At 39.3% G+C, this 23,700-nt stretch overlaps 1 protein-coding gene across 1 annotated transcript in view; it reads right to left on the bottom strand.

Moving 5' to 3' along the window:
- Positions 1-829: 829 nt before the first annotated feature.
- The window catches only part of cstpp1 (centriolar satellite-associated tubulin polyglutamylase complex regulator 1), a 39,694-nt gene continuing 16,823 nt past the window's right edge, over positions 830-23,700 (bottom strand). The window contains exons 4-9 of the mRNA XM_066700542.1: positions 13,434-13,518; positions 9,704-9,789; positions 7,478-7,673; positions 5,912-6,021; positions 2,500-2,563; positions 830-1,745 (exon numbers count right to left, since the gene is read on the bottom strand). Coding sequence (XP_066556639.1) covers positions 1,580-1,745; positions 2,500-2,563; positions 5,912-6,021; positions 7,478-7,673; positions 9,704-9,789; positions 13,434-13,518 — 707 coding nt within the window. The 3' untranslated portion in view covers positions 830-1,579. The remainder of the gene's footprint in view (positions 1,746-2,499; positions 2,564-5,911; positions 6,022-7,477; positions 7,674-9,703; positions 9,790-13,433; positions 13,519-23,700) is intronic.

The following is a 23,700-nucleotide window of genomic DNA, read 5'->3' as shown; positions in this document are numbered from 1 at the left end:
TAGCTCAGTTCGCAGTCTGTGAACCTGCTATATGCTAACTCCTGAAATGTGCTCCCTTCCCCCCCAAAAAAAAGAGAATCCTATCTCTGAAAACAAAGTACCTTTTCTGCACTGGAAGTGCAAATGTGCCTCCAACCAAAACTGCCACCAAGAAGAAAATTGTCAGTGTCTTCATTGTGAGGTTTCTTGTGCTGCCTTTAAAGAGAATTGAAACTGTGGCAAATCTACTCTTGAGAGATGCTCCTTGAAATAACTGACTTCAGAAATGTATTTCTTATTCTGGCTCTCATATTTAGAATGCTCTTTAGAATACTGGAGCATTGTAAAACTGTGATGTCACAATATGAACATAGCAACCAGTGCTGATAATAAACTGTACCAAGTGATCTCAAAGTTGTGCCATATTGGCGTTTTATAAATTAAAACATTAGTATATTACCTCAGATTACTGATAATCCAAAGTCTGTGAAGGAAGACAACCATTACTAAAAAATAGAAATAAATGATGGAAACCAAATTGGTTTGCCTACATTTTTTATTGTAATTAAAAATTAGAAAATGACTGTATAGGTTTCTATATTAAATGCATCAAATTATCCTAAAATTGAGACTACAATTGGGGGCACCATTGAAAATATATCTACATTGCCAAAACAAAAAGACATATATACTGTCAAAGCTTCAACGTGATCCTGACACTGGAAATTGCATTTGAAATTGCTCTTGTTGTTCTGAACAGTGAAACCAGAATTATTAATACACAGTTGTATAGGAATTCCTCTAAACCTTGTCCTAGTGACTTTTTCATAAACACAAAAAGACATTTGAATGTGTTTCTTAACTTTTATTTCTATATACAATATTTTCATCATTCATTGAAGTTTTTTTTCTCAAGACAAAATCTGCCAATGTACTTCTGTTCATACAGGGCAGTGAATATTTGTATACCTTCAGAACAAACACAAATACAAAGCTTTCTTTTGTTGTGTTGAATCTGTTGAATGTTTTATCACAAGTACAATTCCTTACTGATATAAATAAACAATTTATAACAATTTAAATAACTATAACTAGTAAACAATAAAGAAAATAATTGTATTCTCTTGCATGTGCGCATCAGTTATATTCAACCACAGGGTGGCAGCACAAGACACAAATACTGAACCCATGCATCGCTCTGTGGATTCCATCTCTGCAGCTAAAAGAGCGAAGACAGACTGGTTGTGGTTTTCTGCTCGTTTTCCTCTCAGAAGGATTAATCTGGAATACGTTTCCTTGCGGTGTTTATTCAGGGCACAGGGAGAGGCCTGCAGTGCTGGACTTCTGAAAGAAATACTCGTTTGGAGAAAAACACACTGAGGTGACAAAAATGGCATCAGCTGCTTCCTTTGAGGCTGATTTCTTTCACCTAATAATCTGAGTGTAAAGCCTTCTTTTATCAAATAATATACAGCATTAGCCGACGAGAATGAATTACACTGGGGAAACAGAGGGCTGCGGTGTCAATGGGTGGAGTCTGACACAGTGACGCATCACAGGAGGTCAGATGAGCAGCGAATCCCAGTGTAAACCTCCACTCCTAGTTCTCTGAGGAGTCGGTCTCTTCGGTGGAGCCATCACTCTCGATCTCTATCCTCTTTCGGTGATGCAGGGATTTGCGCGGCGACGCCTTGCGGATCAGCTCCTTGTGGCCGGTGGCGCTGCTGCTGCTGTTGGATGTCGGGCTGACTGAGATCTGGGCGATCCTGCAAGACAACAAACCAGACAGCCAGCAGAGCAATGTATTTAATACCTATCCACTGATTCTTTCAGTTAATCCCATATATGGACCTGTTCTTTGGTCCGTCTCGAGGTCTCGGCCTATAAAGGACAACGTCTTAGGGCTCAGAGCCATTGCTGAGACCACTGACCCTCTATATCTCTGTCCCGTTTCTCTAGAAGATTTTATTACTGAATAAACATCTTATCGATCCGTCGTGGTTCTGTGAATCACTTTTATATAGGCCCTACTTGCACAATCAGAACTGTTCTCCCAGGAGATTGACGCTCCTACTACTACTACTACTACTACTACTACTACTACTAATCTATCCATATGCAGGATATATGTATACAATTGGGAGAGAGCAATTAGTTTCTGTTACTATCTTTTAGTTTCTTATACAGAATTGCAGCAGATATCCCTATGAATTAAGGCTTGCTAGCAATTCTTGGGATGAATCTGACTGGAATCGGATGATATTTGTCATCATACATCCAACACAAAACTGGCAGCGTCAGAAACCCTGTCACAATTCAAATCTGATCATTAGCCCTTCCCTCCCAAAGACACGGGATGAAACCAAAATCTTCCAGAGCAGTACAGGACTCTGAACAAGCCCAGACAGACGCAGCGTTTCGGGGTGAATGTTTTCCATCACCCCCAGCCAGAGAGCGTTTGTGTCGTGTACGACGCTTCGAAACATCTGGAGTGCTTTAAACGTGAACAGATTCACTTACAGCTTCTCCAGCTCGTGGTCCATGTCAGGATCGATTAGCAGCTCTGCTTTGCTTGGCAGGGAACCTGAATATGAGAGAAGCAACATTAACACGAACACACTGGTTTTCCATTCAGCTACAAGATTGGTTATTTCCTCTGACCTCAGAAGAACACATCTTAATATAATATTCCAATCAAAATTCATTCAAAGAGCTGTCACTTTGTTTTCAGCTTCAAATGGCAAATCTAAACACATTACTTAACCTATTAAAAGGGATTTTCTATTTTTCAATGTATTTTTTTTAAACACAAACTTTGAAGCACCCTGGCCTGACCTGATCTATGGAAGTATTTATTTAAATAAACCAGAAGCAAAATCAACTGTTTTGCATTTCAATTACTTTTGAATACTACTTTATATAGCAAAACAAATCTGTACATCTGTATCTGCTTTGGCTATACTATGATCGGTCAATAAAGCACCTTTTGAATTTGAATTTGAATTTGAATTTAGCAAAACAAAAATGCTTAGCTGATCGTTCACAGCCTCAGCATTGGGGGATCAACAGTCACATCTGGAAAGACATTCGATGAGAGATCCCCATGCTGCCTAAAACACTCCTGTGACAAATATGTCATTCTCACAATACACAAATCAATACAACACCTTTTACTTTGAAAACAAAAGACATCAATGATTGAACTCATTCAAATGTTTGGGGTTTATTTAACACAAGCCACATCACAGCGACTGATCCACTTTAACAAAGAGGACAGCATGCTACAGCAAGAATGACAACCTGTGGATCTAAGCAGAGATAAACCTGTGGATTTGAACACAGATCCCCCCCGGGGGTCTGAACAGAGATCCCCACGATGATGAGGATCCTTCATTTTCTATCTCACAGAAACGAGTGCCTCTAACCCGTTTCTCAATCTGTATATTTGAAAATCGACTGAAAGCCCAATATAATCGTGGCTGGCTGTACAGTTTGTTAGTTCTGACACTACAATCAATCTTTCAGCACACATAGCCCTTTGGGTCAGTGACGTCTTTCCTAGGAAAACAAACAAAACATCAGAGTGTTTTCCCACCACTCTTATGTCACTCTTATTTCACACGGGGAATTGATTTAATTGAATGAATATGTTGGTTAAACTGAAATTCAAAGAGGGCTCATTCTGAAAATGCCAATTAAAATCAACAGAGAATCTTATTACATGGTGAGCGGTTGTGCCCGATGTGTTTTAATAAAATGAATAGTACATCTTTTGTTTAGTACATCACCATTTTTTTGCCAAAATGGAAAAAACTAAACGGAAAGATATTTCAATTGTTAATGTGTTTGGAAGACAAGTGAATGATGGGTATTTATGATGATGTGTACTACATTAATATACTGAAGGACGTAAGAAAATTGATGGACATACTGTATATTTAAAATCCCCTACATTTGACATTTCTGCACCTTCTGGAATTCAAATTGATAAGATTTTGACATTCCAAACAGTTGACCCTTAATGGGTGGTACACGCCTCGATAAGACCGATACGAAGAAAACTTACAGCGCAGTGTGAGAAAGGTACATCGGGGAGGGACTAGATTTGTCAACGGCAGATAAGCAATTCGAATAGCCGAGTTTTCTCTCAATCTCATTTTGATCACGAATCCTACAAAAGGCAAACTACCACATCAATAAAAACGTCATTAACAGAAGGATCAGCAAAGCTGGCGTGGGCTGAGTTTTAACCTGACCTGCACTTTAAACTCCACCTATGCTCCATCTACTTACTTTCCTCAAAAGCCCAGGCAAGAATAAGGAATCGGTGAGTCCTTTTGAAGCCTTTGGATTAGAAACAAATGACTGCGTTGTAAATCCTTCCTATAAGGACTAATGGTTTTAAATATGCGAATCATTCCAAAGAATGGCAAAGAAAGAAACAAGGACTTTCAGATGAACAGGTCACACAATTATGAACCAAACAAATAAACACGAAAACATCTGTATACGGGCACCCAGTAAAGCCACATTCCTGTGAATGCCAGCATGTAGAAGCAGTCAACATTTCTATTCAACGGAAAACAACACTGGTAGAGGAAGAGATTTCCTGGTCATGGGAATCTAGCGTGGCCAGCCTGGTAGTGAGGGCACATTGAAAGCATATTAGTACTACACGTGAGGGGGAAATAATTCAAAAGAAACTTGCGAACGAGGAATGAGGAATCGATGTGACATTATGACATTCTCAGCTGTAAACATGATAAACTAAACTTTAAAGAGTGTCTTGCATCAGAACTACAGTGGAGGTAGGATGGGAAGACACTATATTCATTATTAACACTATAATCAATAGCATCATATTGATTCTGTATAATCATTAGTATAATGACATAAAATGCGAGGATCACAACAAGTGGAGAGACACCTTTGTACTTCATGGTTTGCTACAGGTGTCCTGTACTCATAACACTATGACACTAAAGGCCCATTTCAAAAATGTTAAGCATACGTCTCTAGCACGTCTGCTACAGGTACTTTTTTTTACCTGTCTTCCTAGCCTCCATTGTCAGCGCACAAAGAATGAGAGCCTGTCTAAATATTTAAGGGGGGTTTAACTAATGGGCTGACAGATGTATAATAGTTTCAATAGTTTAAAGCACAGATATTTGAGACAGTAAAAATAATTGGCCTAATCCACCTTGTCCCGCTTTATGTGGGCCGTTCTTAGATCTTTCCCAAATTCAGATGTTCTTTGTAAATCGAAGTCTGTTTTCAAAGGCCCACTGCTAAGACCACATAAATTGTACCTTAATGGCTTTTGTGTGGTAGATGGAGGCATTTAAGTTGAGACAATGAAACTGGTTTTCTGCCAAATAAGAAAAGAAAAAAAGAAGCGATCCTCTTTTTTCTTTTGCACGGGTTACATAAAAGATCCAAGCGAAGTTTTATTGAAAACACGAATGAACAATGATTCTGTCAAAACTTCAAAGTCTGCAATTGAATTATGATGTTATGTGACCATAATGTTTTTTCTCTCTTGAATAGATCATAAATTAGTGCTCGATTCATCGGGGGACAAAGGTTTTGAATTCAGTTAATGCCGACATGAAGTTATTGTTTGCTGTCTTAAGTTTAAATTCACATCAGTTAGGCTCATTCAATTATTGTGGAAAATAATTTGCTGCTATTAAATGAGCCAATATTTATTACTGAGCTCCAACTTAAAAAAAATATAAACACTACCCAGTATGATCTGCTATAAAATAATCATATTAATTTTGTAAGTCTAGTAATAACCAACTGTAGTCTAGTGTCACAGCAGCTGGACAGCATGAGAGTTACACGATGAACAATGATCAAGGATGAAGCCAAAAATGACACACGAGCAGATAAATGGCCATTTCAAGTACCTCTCCAGCATGGCACTTACCAATCTCATGATTAATCCCCTCGTGCTTGGCGATGGCCATCAGAAACCCATAGAAGGACACGCGCTGGACGTGCTGAAGGATCTCCCTAATGGAGGACGTTGATGGGTGGCTGTTGAAGACATGACAGTCCTGAAAGATGCCTGGCAGGTCAAATATCACCTCTAAACCTCTCATGTCTTTGCCCAGGATTACATCGTGAGGTGAATTAGATTCAAGCAAGACGATGTATGCCATTAAAGTGCGAGAGAGACGAGATAACTGCAAGAATCTTCATGTAAAGAAGGGGGAAGTGGGACACGTGGCTGGTTGATGTATTTCATAAGCGATTGGTACATCTGATGCTCTGTCATTCCGTCTCAAACACACAAACCAACGACACAACTGTAACTGTGAATCGACCCAGCAGACCATCGGCCTGTCAGTGGAAAGGGAAGGAAGGGAAAGTCTACAGTCCTGACTATGTTCTCCTTCCTGTTAATCACTCACTCAGTGTTGCACTTTAAACTCTGGAGAAATTCCTCGTGCTCGGCAGATACAATCGAGCACAAAACACTGCCGGAGAACGGGCTTCACTTTGAAGTCGTGGTGAGGTAAGTAAAGCCACATTCTTTGTCTAATCACACCTACTATCGTTTACAGTTTATGGAAGATGTCAACGATAAGGAGGGGGTTCTAAAGAGAGCGAAAAAAAAAGGAAAATGGTGATATTCTGGTAGTTCATCTTGTTAATCATAAATTCCAGGATGAAGGCGATACAAAAGATCATTGTATGGCTGAGCTGAATCTAATTCGTTAAGAGCACAAAAAGGCAAACTTGTGGCGGCTCAAGGCCTATCAAACACTGATGCTGTACGGCCCAGTTTTATGCTCTGATAAGTGAGGTACGCACTGTCAATATGTCTGGAGTTGCAGAAAAAGAATAAATAACTGTTTCAATGGAGCAGTGGACTTCATAAAACATACAGTGGACTTCAAAGGATGAAAGGGATTGTGGGATTGAGAGTCGGTGTTCTCTTATCATGAGAACATACAAGCGCCGTGACCTTCTCCTGAGGGGAGAGGTGTGTTTGTCTTGCATACACATCTGAAGCCTGCCTTTACGTTAACTATTCATTGACCAGCCTGGGTGTCTCTACCTACAGGACAATATCCAGGATGTAAAGCATATGTTATACAGGTGGGCTGATACTTTGTGAGGCTTTTGCTCAGATGGTAATAAGCCAAGCTGAGCAACAGTCTGGCCAAAAGATCTTTTGAAACTTCTGTGAAATGACTGAAAATGACTTCTGTAATTCCTGCTGAGGAGACACACTTTTCTCTGAACTCATAAATACACAGGGTTGAGCTCTGAAGCCTTGTTGGCAGCATTACTATATGGTACTGAGTGTATTCCTCTATACATCTATTTTACTTTTTTGTATTGTAATTCAATGTTTTGTGTTACAGTAAAATACATAACCATTGTACCCTATAATGTATTATATAATGTAACTCCAAAGTCACAGTCACAAGGCATTTGTAAACAACTAACTAAAAATAAGGCTATCACTTTGAAGGACACTTACCTGTGCTTGTATCTCTCACACAGGGCTTCAATACAGGCGTTAAAGAGAAAGGAGTCGACACCATCTTGGGTTGCAGTCTCGCCAGCGATCACTGGGGGGAGCTGTTCCACTGAGGTGGATGTTGGGACAATCACAGTATTGGGGCTTTTTCCAGAGAGCAAGTCCTGGTAAATCACTGCAACACTCTCCAAAAACTCTAGAAAGAAACACATTGACACACATCATCGATTACAGCAAAACACATTTACATCCTCTTATTTGCTGTCGTTGCCGTATCCTTGACTGTTTCCCCCAATTTACCGCAGTCTGCTGTATTTGTGAACTCTACAACGTGTACGGTTTGCACAATATATGTTGCTGTGGTTCCTGGTTTAAAAGCTGTCTCTTAAAAAACATGCAGGAAAAAAAAAAAAAAATCTAGAAAGAAGGGAACCGCAAGCCTACACGTAACAATTTGGTCAGTGTGTATCTGAGTATTTGGATCAAAGTTTAATCACACTTTGTTTGAGAAAGCAGAATCACATGTCCAACGTGACAAATCGAAATTTGAATGGTCTTTTCAGCGTTTTACGATCATGTCAGATGCTTTTTATATATTCATTAATTTTCCTTCAAAATAGTCTTTAAAAACTGCTACAAATAAGACTGTGCTGTTCCAAAACTTTTTTCCCAAGACGTGTTAAAGACGTGAAGTGTTAAAAAATGCTAATATTGCCAAGTTTGCTCAGCAAGGACCTGTGAGGTTCATCTTCCACCAACCTTTAGAGAAATCAGGACTACAGATTTATTCTCAAAAGCTGATTTTACAGACAATGTCCAGGGAACGAAGAACCACTGGCACTGAAATCCAAACCCTTGTCCCCTGTGTTACTTGAACAAAGGGTCAGACCTGCTTGTGAGGTCAGCATGTGTGCGTTTACCCTATTTTGTCACCTGGGTGCAGCTGACTGTATCTAAGCTCTCCTCGCTGCCAGACATCTACTAGCACAGACAGCCCACAGAAGGTTAAACGGACAAAAGGGATAGGACATGTGGACATCCTGATAATATATCCTCTGTCTGTTTAATGCAATTAGAGGTTATTAATAATTACTCTGGCCAGGCAGCGGGGCCTGTTGGCAGCAGGAGGTCTGAGAAGAATACTTTCTAAGTTCGGATCCAAAACAAACAGCATTCCAAGTGGAGCAGAAAACTCCAGAAATTACAGGACAGAAACTGAACGTAGAGACACTTATGGCTTTATAAATTCCTGTCTGTATTTATTTTGTCTGTCTGCTTTTAAAGCAATTTCATTTATTGACACAACTAGATGTTTGGATCCTGTTGGAAGGGTGTATTTGCACATTCACGACCAAAATGGGGGACGCCGGATCGAGCCCTTTCCAACAGACCGCTGTGATTCTGGTGTTTCAGCGTTTCCAGCGGCACAGAAACAGCCGCATTCGAGACCGTTCCTCGCCAGGCAAACATTCTCTCTGATTTTGTAACGTCTGGGTTTTTGAATTTACGGGAATGAATTAAATAACAAAATGCGAGGACTGCTCGTGCTACTCGAGTTCATTGGGATGCAGAAGCCGTTGCAGGATGGCACCTACTCAAAATGATTAAAGACTGCGCATCACCGGGGGTCCAACTAATTGGCCCAGAAATGTGGATGGCTGAGAGTGACTTATCTGAGGAACATCATGTGAAAGTTTACAACTTCATATATCTACTGGAGGTGCGGGTTCAAATAGATGTGACTCATTGATGTGGCTGCACAGAGAACTATTCGTACAGAACGGGAATAAGAGATCCAAAAATAAAGGATCAAAGATACTTTGATAAAGTGCTCCACAAGCTTGAAAATATTTTTTTTATGACTGGTTAGATATTACGCATCGTGTTCCTCCTGTCCCAGTGAATGCCTATTCCTCTGACGTTAATGAGGACACTTACACTGAAAACAACACAAAAGAAATATACGGATAAAAACTTAACTGTGTCACACTTTTCTTCAACTCATTACCTCAAAAAAACAGGACAGTAATTGCAGTCAACTGTCTCTCTGACGCACTAAAACACCATTGTTATGCCAAGTCATGACTGTGCAGCAATGAAAGCCAACACTCGATTAGCCGAACTGTTAGTGTGCAAAACGGATCGCATTTCAGAAAACCACCGATTTTGTCATTGGTGCGGAAGCGACGCACAGTCAGACCCATTGAAAGAGTGTGGCGAACTCACCCTCATAGTAGAACTGGATCTGAAACGCGTAGAGAAAGTCAGCAAAGGACATCAGGCAATCCATAGCATCGTCCATCAGCACAATCCTTCATTGGAAGAAACTTTCATTAGTCTGGGCAAGGTCTGGGTCAAGGTGTTTCTGCTGTGGGTTTGTCCTGTCATGCATACGCAGTGTCTCACTTTTCTCAGTTTCTGACAATGACTCACTCCCTGCAACTGCCTCTAACAAGAGAAGCACACAATAGCCGCCTGTCATGGGGTTACCTGAGCAGGAATCTTGCACATTTCAAGCTCCATGCGACTTTGCTTTGGTGGCCAGTGGAAACAAGTGCCGGTGAAGGGAAAGGTTGAAACTGTGTACATGTACCGGAGTGGAGCCCCTGGGAAGCAGCTCCTAATACAAGGACCGTTTCAGTGATTTATCATTGTTTAATAAAGTGCTCGCGATGTACAGGCACTGAATCAAATAGATTACGCTGCTTTGCATGATCAAAGCAAATCAAACATTATTGAACTCTTTCACCCGCTGATTGGAGAAACAATTAAGATGATCCACAGAGAGAGTATTGACTGAAATACCAGATGCAATGCAGGTGCTGGGGGGAGACTGGTGTAAACATTGCCACAAACACACAAATAATAACCATGTATAGTCAGAAATTGCTGGATAGGTCTGGAACTGAAGGGTTTGTTTACATATTTGATTGTGGGAGCTGTACAAACCAAATTAAATATTTAACTCATAAATGGCATAGAAGGTAAATATATGTAGCAGCTGATGCATTGATGACTTTTCAAATGTATCAACAAAGCATTTTTAAAACCTTCCACATGGATCCACTGATGATTACGTCACTGCTGCGGTTATTTGGCCTTCTGAGCTGCAAATCTACAGCAGTTATCTACCTGTCTGTGTGGCCAAGAAGCACACAATCGTGTACAGTCACAGAGAGGTAGTTTACAGCGTACTATAGGGAGCATGACGCTGTTCTGTGTAGTGGAAGAGTCCGCTACCCTGAAGATTCAAGGTGGTTTAGCCTTTCCTTGCGTGAACACAGCATGTAAAGGAGACTGGGTTTTGCAGTTTTGTTTCATTATTTGCTCTGTAAAGATCAACCTCATATATGTGTAAGTATTATGTGTGGGTTGTTTTAAGAGATTGCAAAGGAATGAGAGGGTGTCTGAACACTTTCACTCTTGGCTACTGGAGTTTGTCTCTATAAACACCTTATGCAAATACCTGCAGTTTGCTTGAGGTAATCAAGCAGGACAAACCTGAATTTAAAGGCTACATTTAAAGACAATCTCAGTGCCGACAAAGCACTCCCAGGATAGCAATTTTTTCAAGATGCGATCATGCAATTATTTGTTAACATAAGACCAAACAAGAAATATTTAAAATGACCCATTTGCTTTTATTGTGAAGCAATACACAATATTTTAATTTAGCAGTTTTCAAATTTCTATTTTATAATCTCATTAAAAGGCAGAGACATTGTTTTTCTGCTCACCAAAGTGAGTGCTGTTAATTTAATAAGACACAGTTTCAGACAATGTGAGAGTGATTTGGCCTAGTCATAGATTATTAGCAACAAGTATAAAACTTTTGTCATTGCAGTAAAAGTGGATCACCAGCTGGCATTCACAATAACTGGCAATTTACCAGTACAGCAACTCGACTGGTGCATAGATGGGTGTACTTAATGGAAATATCCACACAAATACTGGCAACTTCTTCTGAGCGCGTTATTCTGCTAAATATTTTCTAGTTATTTGCAGTGTTAAGAATCACAAGCACACTGTAAAAATAAATGAATAAATAAGGGGAAATCCACTGGCAAACACTGTTAAAAGATTAAGAATTTATGGGGTTTCTCCTTATGTCTGCCGTAACTATACAAGACAGATTTACCTTTATGTTAGAGAAAAAGAAAACTTCTCCTATCTGGCCGAGTAATTAACAATCAGTTTGTTCTTTTAAATACACATTTTTGTTGTCATTTTTTAGTACGAGGAGCGTGCTTCAGTTGAGGTGAAAGATCTAACCAATAAACAGGCTATCAATCACTGTACAAGTGTGTCACTCATAAAAAAAAAACTGTTCTCAAACAATTCCGAAAGAGAAGACTTAAAAGAAAAGCTGTCTTCTAAAGAATGCAGGGAGAGGCTTCTTATTCTCAAAGTTCACAATCTTTTTGCCGGCTGGATTGAATATTTACCCCATACTGATATCTCCCACTGCAGCCTGCTCTGGCACTGTAAATATGCATAATCAAAGCTGCCACCGCACAGTGCTGCTGGCACATCTGAGTACCATCAGATACTCCGGTTTGCCAACACTCAATGTCAAGATGAAAGGAGGCCCTGCGATGTCAGGAAGAGCCGTTTCCCCCCTGAGGTGAACTGAAACATTTAATGCAAACACCGTTCTTTAACCATATTCAACAGAGGCGTTCACATAACACTGCAGAGAAACCAGCCAAAGGAGACTCCTTTCTGCAGAGCACCTGCGATGGATACAAAGCTCCGGGTTTTGTTCGTTTATTATAATTTTTTCTATAGCGCGCGTCTAATAAAAGCAGAGGAATTCCTCCCGTTACAGAAGATAAAGAAATTCCTGTGCACAGTTCAGATTAGGTTTCAGGTCCAGGGGTGCTCAACTTTAGTCCTTCTCAAGCAAAGACCGATAACCACCATCCTGTATTCAGTTTTTATTCTCTCAACTGTGAAAATTACACCTGATAACGACATCTTTCATACCAGTGATAGACGACGAATCTGTTATTGCAGAAATTTGAAATCCACTTCTTTCTAAGGGCCTGGCGTGAGCCTCCACCCATCTCAGTGATAATGATCAGAAATATTACACCTCCAGTCTGTCACTGTCAAAGCATCTCCAGCCCCCTAGACGACACTTCTTCATTTAGACAAATACATCACCTGCTCTGCCACTGGTTGACAGAACACTGAGATGTGATGGACTTTAACAATGAATGGATCTCATTTAGGAATAGCAACATTCAGACGTACAGGGGATGTCGTTATTATACCTATAGCTGTGGGACATGCTGTCATGTTTATCAGGCTGCCAATTTAAAGATGTGGTGAACAGTCTTGGAAAATGTGCAGTTATTTATTTCTGATTCAACTGAACTTAAATGCAAAATAACCTGCACACAAACCACAGACTTAGGTTTGGGCCTCAGAGCACCCTTATAAAGCCCTTCCCTCAATTTACCCATCATCACCTAGGTACGACAAACAAAATAAGACATGCAAATGAGAGCTACGCGTTATTCAAGGAAATATATATTTATCCAAAAAGACTAACATAATCTTTATAAACCTGGTATTAAGACCACACAAGTTTCAAAATCTTGGGCTAAACGTCAACTTTCATCTTGTTCCCCTCGAATGAAATATGGATAAAAGCTGGATTTTATGAAGTTATCTTTAATTATTGTGTGGGTATATGGTATTAAAGCAAATTATTGTATTTTTCTTGCTAAAAAAACAACAACAACAACAGAAATGTATATAAATGTAGCCAATTTCTTGAGACGAATTCGTGAAATAGATCACAGATAATAAACATGTTAAAATAGTAAACAAAGTAAAATATAGATAAAACAAGTAAAGTAAAACAAATAAAATATAGATATACTGCAATGTTAACCAAGATCAAAACCAAAATGAGACTGCAGTGTAGTGCAAGGTTTATATAACTGACCTTGCTGCATTTTGCACCATTTCTACGGGGAAATCTGGACAGAGCAGCTGCAGGAGGGAACAGTACTCAGTCATGGCCAGCAGATCTGAAAGACAAATGGAGATCACTTGCATCAAACGAGTGTTCTTTTCTTTGGAGGAAAGGCTTTAACCTACTATGCGTATGAACTGAATTATTCTAGAAAACAATCTGATCGAATTGACCAGTCATTTTAACTGCCCACACTCATGACCTCCCAGCAGTGTAAAACATCTGCCAAAACAGTTTATGAACGACATCAGCTATCACAAATACATTTGCAAGGTCAGCTTTGGCTTTCACACAATGTATTTCTGTGCCAGGTTCCTGACACGTTAACAAACACAACATTTATTGAACAAACATTTATAAACACCATGCTTTCTACTCTACTGGGAAAACGGTTTGATTTCTAATGGTCACCTCTAGGCCCCAGAGACCATTTGGGCTTCCAGACTTGATTGCAATGATTTGTTGGATAGACAGAACAGCTTTCAGCTCACAACACGCGTAATCCACTGCGAATGGGACAAATACAAATGGAGACGGCTTCTCTTTCACTGGCCAGATAAGATATTCTTTCTATAGAAGTTCACAATTCTTTGTTCAAACAGGCAATACCACAGAACATGATTAATGTTTAAAAGTGAGATGTGTTTTACTTGAATCGTGATGGGTTATAATGCCAACAAATCATTACAGCCTTAGAAAACTGTGCCACCGTCACAACCTGTACAATTTTACCGAAGACCCTTTGAAAACTGGTCTTGTGTAGAGAGTTTCTGGAGGTTTCTTTGAAGTTCTCAGCCTAATATGGTTCATTAAAATGTATTTTAGTTGTTTGTCCATTTTAGTTAATGACTCATCTTCTCTCCTGCCTTCTACAGTGAGTCCACAATGCCTGGCAGCTGTGGAGCTGCAGATATCTGGGTGGTCCTCTCTGCCACTCACAGCACCTCCTGTTGACATTCAAGGAACATTAACAGCCTTACATTTTCTGGGCCTATGAGCCAACTTCTCTTCCTTAATCAAACAAAAAACATATTTTCTCTCCGCAGAAGAACAACTGCGCACGAAAACCCACCGAGATCCTAAGTAAGCACCGCTCCTGGCAGCCCCTCCTCGGCAGAACATATCTCCATTTGTCAAACGTGTTTACCTAAATAATAAGTAGAAAGTACAATAATTGAGGGTTAAATGGGACGTGTCAGAAGTTGTTTAGCAGATAGTAATTGAATAATTTTGCTCGCAATCCAGAGGCTTAGCAGAGTTACTTTTGTGACAATACTTTGCCCCATTTAGGATAATTATAAGCCTCTTTCAGATCCTAATGGCTACGTAAAGCCGCACTACCTCAGAGCTACCTGCCACCTGCGTTTCTGAGAAGGAACTCCCGCCACACAATGGCTGGTAGGTGTGGTGGCGGCTTCAAAGTGACATCATGGCAAATCTTTTAACACCCCTGTGATTATCGCATAGCAATTAATCTCCTTTAGAAATCCAACAAAACGACTAAATTTGATAGATTGAGCACAGAAGAAACTACGCGTGTTCAACCTGATAATTAACTCACATCAATTACAGTGTACCACTGCATTGTTCCTAATACACTTTACTGTAAATCAGCTTCCCTAATTACTCATTTGTTACCCTGCATGCGACGGCTTGGGTTCAGCTACAGAGTCCTGACTCGTCCTGGAGCAATACGTTATCTTCCAGACTTATGTTCACAAGGTACTTATATTACCAACAAGGAAAACTCGACAAACAAATGCTACAATGTGTCAGTGTTTTACACTATTTAAAAAGAGTCGTCACTGAGAGTAATATTAAATGCTTCGCGTAATGTTCTGGCTTGAGTTTCAGTGACGTCATACGAGCATTGTCCTTCTAACTACTATATCTATCTATCTGTAGTTAGTTTGGGCTAACTTTGTTAAATACCAAGATCAAATACACAGTCTGTTATTTGAATGATGTATAAAAAGTGAGAAATGTTTTCATTCTTAGAATTCCCCTTCTATGCAGTTAAGAAAATTGATTATTCTAGAAGGTTGATATCTACAAATCAAGTGTCACAACAATGACCTGTATAAAGGGATTTACCTAAGTAGTTGAGTTTTTAGATTTGGGGAGAAAAACCCTTTTGCAACTTTCTATTGAGAGTACTTGGTATATTGTTCAGCATTCAAATGTTGTTCCTCGTGCTGCAGGCATCTCATTAAGAAGAACTGGATATATTTTCTGAAGCAATGAAACAACAGAAAAATTATGCAAAGATGGTAATCTCTGCGCAGTGAGGGACAGCTCATTTTTCTTCCCTTTACTGACAGATATTGTGACAAATATTTTGTTTGTGCCTCAGTGCATAAAGGAAGAGTACTGATTACAGTAGCTTTTAAACCCTTCTCCTCATTAAAGTAAAAAAAATCGCAGTCAGCTGTCAAATCTTGAATCTCATTATGAGGTATATTGAAAACACCACTTAATTATTCCAATCCCCAACTAAGCACATGCAAACGTATTCTCTACAGATTTCATAAGAACCCAAGGGACATCCCTCAGTAAACCCACATGAAAGGAAATGGTTGTATGTTCACTCAGTCACGAACACACGCGCACACACACAAACACACACACATAAAAACTCTTACAGGGAACAACTTGTTATTCCAAGCCAAGAGAATCACAATTAACTTAATAAATAGCCACTTTTTATAACATAAGTGGGCTCCAGTAAAAGACAGTTTACAAAAACATTGTAAAAAAAAAAGAGATTGTAAAACGTAAAATGGATCTGTAGAAAACAGCTTGAAAAGCAGCAAACTGTGTATTTACTATACTTTTTATTATCCAATTTAATACATTTATGACTACCCACTCCCCATTTATTTGTTTCTAACAAAATGTTTCTTTAACATGAGCAGTAATTTGCAGAAATGGGTTTGTCTGAAAGGTTTGTGGCATCGAATATCTACAAAGCAAATCCTCTGCTTGCTGTGGGGGATGTGACACTAAAACATGTATACGACCATACAGAAATAACAGCAAATAATGTGGAGAAAGTTAACTGCCACTGGCGTTCAAAATGTAGAGAAGAACTGCACGTTCAGACAGAAATTCATGTTTTATGCGCATGACGTGCATTAACAAAGAACAAAAATACTGGAAGTTGCCAAACCTTTGCTAAAAAGTAAGTTCACACTTACACCACCCCTATGACTGCCTCCGCTTGGGCACCAGACATCTCTGCATTTATTACACTATCCAATAACTACATATGCAATAAAATATTTGGACTTTTGGATGCGATTTTGAAAATGAAGCACTGCATAAACACACACACGCAAACAACACCCCTATAGTGAGCTGCACATAATGAAGTAGATTATGAGGAGGTCACTTAATGATTGTTTGCACGCTTGCCATATCGGTCTACATCATTTGAAGAAGCTAGGTCTGTCAAGTTCTCTATTTACATGACAATGTTCAAACAAAAGGCACCGGTTTCACAGGGTGATCGCCTAGGAGTTTCAAGTCCCAGTCAAGAAAGACATTTTTTGACATATTTGTATTCGAATCATGAGGAGATTTAGAGAAAAGCCTTTCTAGTCAGGAGGTTTCGGCTGACAGGTGAAGCAGCTTGTCAGTTTTTCTGTTTTAACACGTACCACGGCTTTTGAGATCTCTCATTGTGCACACAGAGTGCTCCTAAGTGTTCGCAAAGACCTTTGTTGAATAACAGATGGGCTCCAATATCAACTCTCACTTATTTAATTGAATCAGCTGTAATACACAAATGGCTAAATTAGTCATGGCTCCCTGCCTTAAGCTCAGATGTTAATTAGAAACAGACCAGTCTTGCTTCAGCTCTCCCCCTACTTCCAATATAAACATTTCTGGCATGTGCAGTGCCAGTTTATTGTTTCTTCTGTAGTACAAGTCAAACAAATGTTGAAGGCACTGGTTGCAGGATTGAGGTGCTTATGGTTTTGCACACAGTCCTTATGGGATGATTAGACTGTGTGTTTTCAGTACCCAGCTTGGCTTGGTAACTTCAATGGCTCTGTGCAGGTATACGAAGTGTATACAGACAAACACACAAGATTCTTCTGTGCAGTGGATTGCTATTTAGAGTTCATTTCTGTTTATGCCTCTGGTGCAATCTTTCATTCTCACATATAATACTGCTATTTGTTTCACGGTCCACTCACAAATCAACCCATTCAGGTCCTTCAATTCTCATCTTTCGTGTTTTGTTTACGATGGGAACTTATCTATTTCCAACTGTGAGGCCCTGTCCATTGGTTTCCAACTGAATGGGAGGAGAGTATTGAAGTGTGAGATGCAGTCGCTTTGTTTGTCTGTTTCTGCAAACTCTGCCCTTACCTCTTGGGAACTGGCTAAACTTGGATTTGTTTCGGAAAGTAACTACTTTATAATGAATAGTGCTGCTCAAAAACCCTCCTGTAGACTGTAAAAAAGATTTCTCTGATTGCGTTGCTGTTTGGTTTTTATTAATGACGGCTCTGAAGCTAACCATCTAATTATCTTTTAAAAACTGGAGCTTGTGGCATTTTAAATATGTGTCTTGAAACAGCCTGGGCATTAATAGAGGGGAAATCATCTCTAATGAAAGACATCTGATGATTAATTATGGGCCCAGGCATCAAGATTTAGACAGTCGCCTAAGGCCCCATCACTCATCTATCCTGACAGCTGTAACAAATATAAAGATCTCTTCTCTAAGTAAATACTCACTACAATGGCTCAGGCCTACTTTGTAATGGAGAAAGCTCTGTTTGCATAGTGCAAATCATGTGCTTCCTTAATCCAACGGGATTATTCCCCCGGCTCTACGGGGGGAAATGACAAGAATGTGAGAATGATACCCATCTAAGGAAAGCAAACAGCTGTAAACAATCAGTTTACTTGTTGCCAATTAGGGATGCGACAGAATGAAACACGAGAACGAGAATGACTTAAATTGCATTAATATTCTAGGTACACCCCCAGTACTGCTTCCTATTTTATACTTGCCTAAAAACAAACAGAAGATGCATTTTTCCTCTCTAACCAGGTTCACCCTCTTGTTGTCCAACCATAAATGTTTCAGTATCAGGATGTTTGGTAAAGTTACCTTCAAGCCTAACATTTTGATGTACAATGATAACGGTTTTCTCTCTACCTCCAGACATTGGAACAATGACCTAAACATAAACCCATACACATTTCTATGGCATTTGATGTCCAACGTCATTGATAAGACACTGGATGACTGAATCTGTTTATAACTGAAGCTGATTCAGATTACACTGCATGCCTGCAAGTTTGGCTACATATCATATTCCCCTTAATGATGCTGCTTATGTGATGCAAAGAATTGGGTTGACTAAAATAGACTCCAGCCCATGTGGCTTTTGCAGTAAGGACTCACTGTGGGGATTGAAGAATGAAATAGAAAGAGCCCTAGAACAGCAGCAGGAATAAAGCAGTACAGAAGAATCCAGAAGAGCATTGCCAGGTAAATGCCTGACCCATGCCAAACGCAGGGAGGGAATAATATATCAATGCATTTTACCAAAATGTGTAAATCTCTAACAGCTCAGTTTAGTAAAGTGTGTGATTTATATGCATAACAGCGTCTGTAACCCTGGGATTTCCTTAGGCGTACAGACAGCCTTTGCTTAGGGCCCAAGATGTTATACCAACTGTGGAGTAAACTTGAATTTCCTCTCCTTATCTAATAACATGTTCACAACTGGCCAAGACTGCATTACTCACTGGTTGAACATTTGCCCTGGACAAGGGCGTCTGCTAAGAAATAAATAATTTGAAAGGATCTGTGTTCTGCCGACACAGGGATTAACCCACACCGCCTCTCTGGGCCGAAGTTTCATGCTCCCTTGGTCTCTCCTAATCGAATCACCGAAACATCATTTCAACTCCCCATATGGTATCCACTGCATTTGATTTGATTTGAAAATAAATGTTAATATCTTTCGCAACTTCATTACATTTTGAGAGCACGTTTTAAGCTGAGGTGTAAAGAACCTGAAAACTGAATTGTGGCAAATTGTTTCACATGACATTTTTCCAGTCCGTAATCCTAACCGCAAGCTCACATACTATGTAAAAAAATGTTATCTCCCTCCATTATTGCCTGTAGTAATGTAGTTGCTAATCCCAGTCAAAAAGCCTTTAAATGCTGCCACTATAATTGAAATGTATTCTCAAAGTTTTACACTGGAGCATAAGAGGTTATATTAACAAATACACTGAATTGAAAGGACATACGGTATTTATACAATATCCTTTCGACTGCAAGTGTGGAAAATAATATTTTACACCGATATATTCTAACAAAAAAGCACACCGTCTCAATAATATTATATTAAAGGGAAAAAACTGTTACAATATTGACTAGGTTCCATTCCCTGTGTGAGATAGACTATCACCACTTCAACCCATCGCAAAACACTGAATTTCACTGCTTGTCTTGCGATTCAAAGATGAGAAGATCTCGCTGTCAGATCTTTGTGAAATATGCTGCCTTTCATAAATGATAAGTTTAACGCACTGAAGTGAAAACGAACCGTCGTGGAGAAGCCAGGTGAAACAAGTGCTTTTAGTCTTTCTGTCTATTCTTTTTTTTAATTCCAAGAGAGTACAACTGACAGATCTGTTCTGGCAGCTGGTTTCATATGCGGAGTGTATAATTACTGAATGCTCCATCACCCACGGACTTAGGATGCACTTTAGGTAGAACAACGAGGGAAGCGTTGGGGAAACTCATGACTCATCCTGAGAGGGTGTTTGGGGACGCTGTACTGTAGACATACAGTAACCAGGCCGAGCCCCCTGGAGGGCATCGCTCGTCTGGACTGAAATTTCAAGATCGTTCTCATGCTTGAACGGAAGGCAGAGCGCAGCGTCTGAGACACCCGTCGGGACTAGATTTAAGTGTCAACTTGCGGTCAAGTGCAGCACCTACCTCGTGCTTTAAATGTCTCTGGTAATTAAGAATATGATATTATAATTTGCAGGCGTCGTTTTTAGGATGACAATGCAAATTCAAGAGGACTATAACAGGTATAATCACAGGCACAGTTGGCTTTCTATGCTTTGCTTAGGATATCGTTCACAAATAATCTGTGGTGAATGATAGCTACGGCATAATGATACTGTCGATTAGATCGTGGGGCCTTTAGTGTTGGAAAATATGACACAAACCTCAAGCTGAGCCCTCGGATACAAAATGTACATCACAATTTAAAGCTGACGGTGTCATTAAATCACTTCACCTTGGCAGCCATTTTACACCTGTGTCTTGCTATGTGCTTTGCCAGCGTCCCTCTGGCAAAAGATGGTTACAAGTTTTTAGTCATGTTCAAAAGCCTTGTGATCTTTGGAAGTGCACCAAACCACAGGAAGGTAACTAAAGGTCTTTGTACTCCGCAAAAGCAGACTGACTTGTTTTTTTAGTTTAGTTTTGCCTTTTTCTTTCGTGCGCCTTTATTAAAGCCGATACACAACCCCTTCGTCCTAATGCTTGCTTACGGTATTGTCAGGCGTGCTTGAAATTACCATGGAAAATGGTAATAATACGAGACATATTAAAAACACAGGGGAGAACATTCTTTGGAAACCAGGCATTACAATGCATGTTCTGCATACCAATCAGAGATGAGACCATGACTGCTGTTGTTTACCAGTCTGAGAAATGCAATGAAATCTATGAAATCTGTCTTGCTTAACTTCAAGATGTCCCTTTCTCAAGCAGAGGAAAAGATGCTTAGGAACAGTAGTATTAAATCAAGTTATTTTTCCTAGAAGTCTTCTAACAGTAACCCTGATTAATTCATTTATTTTCTGCGAATACCTTATGTAATATTCTCTGGCTTTGTTTAAGATTAAATACTGAACACACCAGCCACATAATCTGAAGCTCTTTCTAACTAAATTGCAATAAACAGTCAAATATTTAAAATAATTTTCTCTCTGTGTCTTTCTATACTTAAAGGCTATATTTGTGTGTGTGTATAAAATAGGAGAGATTTGTTGATAAGACAGATCAAATAAAATGAATGGTTAACACAGCAACATCTGCCCCTAAGGCAGTCATATCGGCCTAAGTTTGAGAAGAACACAAATTCAAGTTTTATACCAGTCTCTTGTGTGGTCACTAGAAAACAGCAATGTATGAATATGGCATCTATTGAGACACTTCTGGGATGCAGAAAATGCAAATTGTTCACAGCATTTTCAGGAAACTGAAATTAGCCATCATTCCCAATACAGCACTTTACATCCACTGTCACTGAGTTATTTATTAGCCAATTGGCATGCCTGTACAGACACCAGCAGTCATCCATCAATCTGATTAAGCACGATCCCTATATGCCCACACCCAGCATATAAGAGGCTTCAAATCATTATCATTTTGCATGCAGCAAATGTGTGCCTCTGCTAAAACTGCAAAACATCCAGACGGCAAAATACTCCATAAGATAAAGCACTAAAAAACGACTATATCTCTCCAGTAAGAAAGATTTTAATGGTAGTGTCATGTGCCAAGAAGCCAGTCATATAAGTTTTGTTTTCTGTTGATGATGATGATTTTGGTGTGTTCTTTTATTGCAAACTTTACAAATATCTAGAAAGATCTTTTAATAAGGGGCCAAAAGGCATATATTTTAATTTAATGATATGGATTTGAATGCAGCACATGGTGGAAGATTCATTTATTTATGACTGGAATATTTCTAGCAAATGTATACCATATGAGCAAGACAGCAACATATGGACAATTATCTAAACTGGTAATAAACTGTTTAAATGCCACACTTTCACCATTTCACATGCCATAAACACACAAACGGGATTACCTTCATGAGCCCCATATGTAAAGAAAAGCATTGTTCACTACATTAATACACATTAGTGTGGGTGAGATTCACTCATGTAAACCAAACACTTAAATATATAGAATGACCTTTTTCACAATTACATGTTGTTACAGATTCCACGTCACAATGATGAAATGTTCTCCCATTCAGGGCAATTTTAGTTGATTGATTTTAATTAACCTGGGTTCTGTGAAGGCTTCAGACAACACAATTGTTTACAAGATAGCTAATCAAAAACTCACGCTGTAAAGCCAATATATACTTATTCTTTTATGCAGAAAAGGGAAAAAAGGGAAGTTTTAAGATTTTTAGTAACAATTAAGAGATTGCTTTGTGTGGCCACTGCAGGAAAACAAAAACAACAACTGTATTTAATACTAATTGAGCTCATTTGATAATCTTTCTAGTATTATACAAATATTAAAACAAGGCAAACGGATGCCAGGTTTATAACATCATGTCAAACAAATCCGTGGGTACTATCAGTGCACATATGAATGGTACAACAGGACATCCAAAAGATTAATATTATGCATTTTAATATTAAAACAATAACAAGAGAACTTTTCCCAAGCTCTTCCCAATATAGAAACAATATCCCGATCAAAATCATTAGCAGCTGCCGTTTACTAGGCTGTAAAAACCAAAAAAGAAATCAACTGACAATTGCCAAACCCCAAAACCAAACCTAAAAGAGGGCCATAAAAATACCCATGAAAAGCATTTCATAAAACATGAGCTCTGCAGCACTGGTATCACTGTTTGCATAGATCCAAGTGGGGCGATGGAAAGCTGGATGGAAACGCTTTGTACATGGATGACCGCGAGTTTCCAGACTGGAAGAATAAATAAATAAACAAATAAGTGCTCAGAAAGAGACTGTGGATACACAAGCACAGTTTACTGTCATCTCTAGCTGGTGAGAAGAAATGCAGATGCTATAAGTGCTATACACAACACAAACTGAAAAATACATTTCATTTTCATTTAACCTGCTGTTATTTCAATTTGTTTAATGTAGCCTTCTGTTCTGTAGAAAAAATGCCATTACACCGAGTGCATATTTTGGTCCGAATGACAGATTTTGATTCTGCATCATCTCAAAGCAAGTAGTAGCGATGTTAGCCTGAAAGTACAAACGGGATGTGTTGGGGCGGTCGACGCACAATGTCAATTCTGCACCACTTACCATAAACAATCTCACAGTGTGCCCTAGGACGTTGTGTTAAATCATATTTGCGGTAATCTTAGTAAATGAACTCAGACTTGTTTGCGGGATTTGATGTTATTAGGCATCCTTGTTTAGACTACTGAACCTGCATATCCCCGGGTGAAAGCAT

Source organism: Amia ocellicauda, chromosome 4 (genome assembly GCF_036373705.1).
Source record: "Amia ocellicauda isolate fAmiCal2 chromosome 4, fAmiCal2.hap1, whole genome shotgun sequence".
NCBI classification, from domain to species: Eukaryota; Metazoa; Chordata; class Actinopteri; order Amiiformes; family Amiidae; genus Amia; species Amia ocellicauda.
This window is presented reverse-complemented; position numbering and strand designations above follow the sequence as displayed.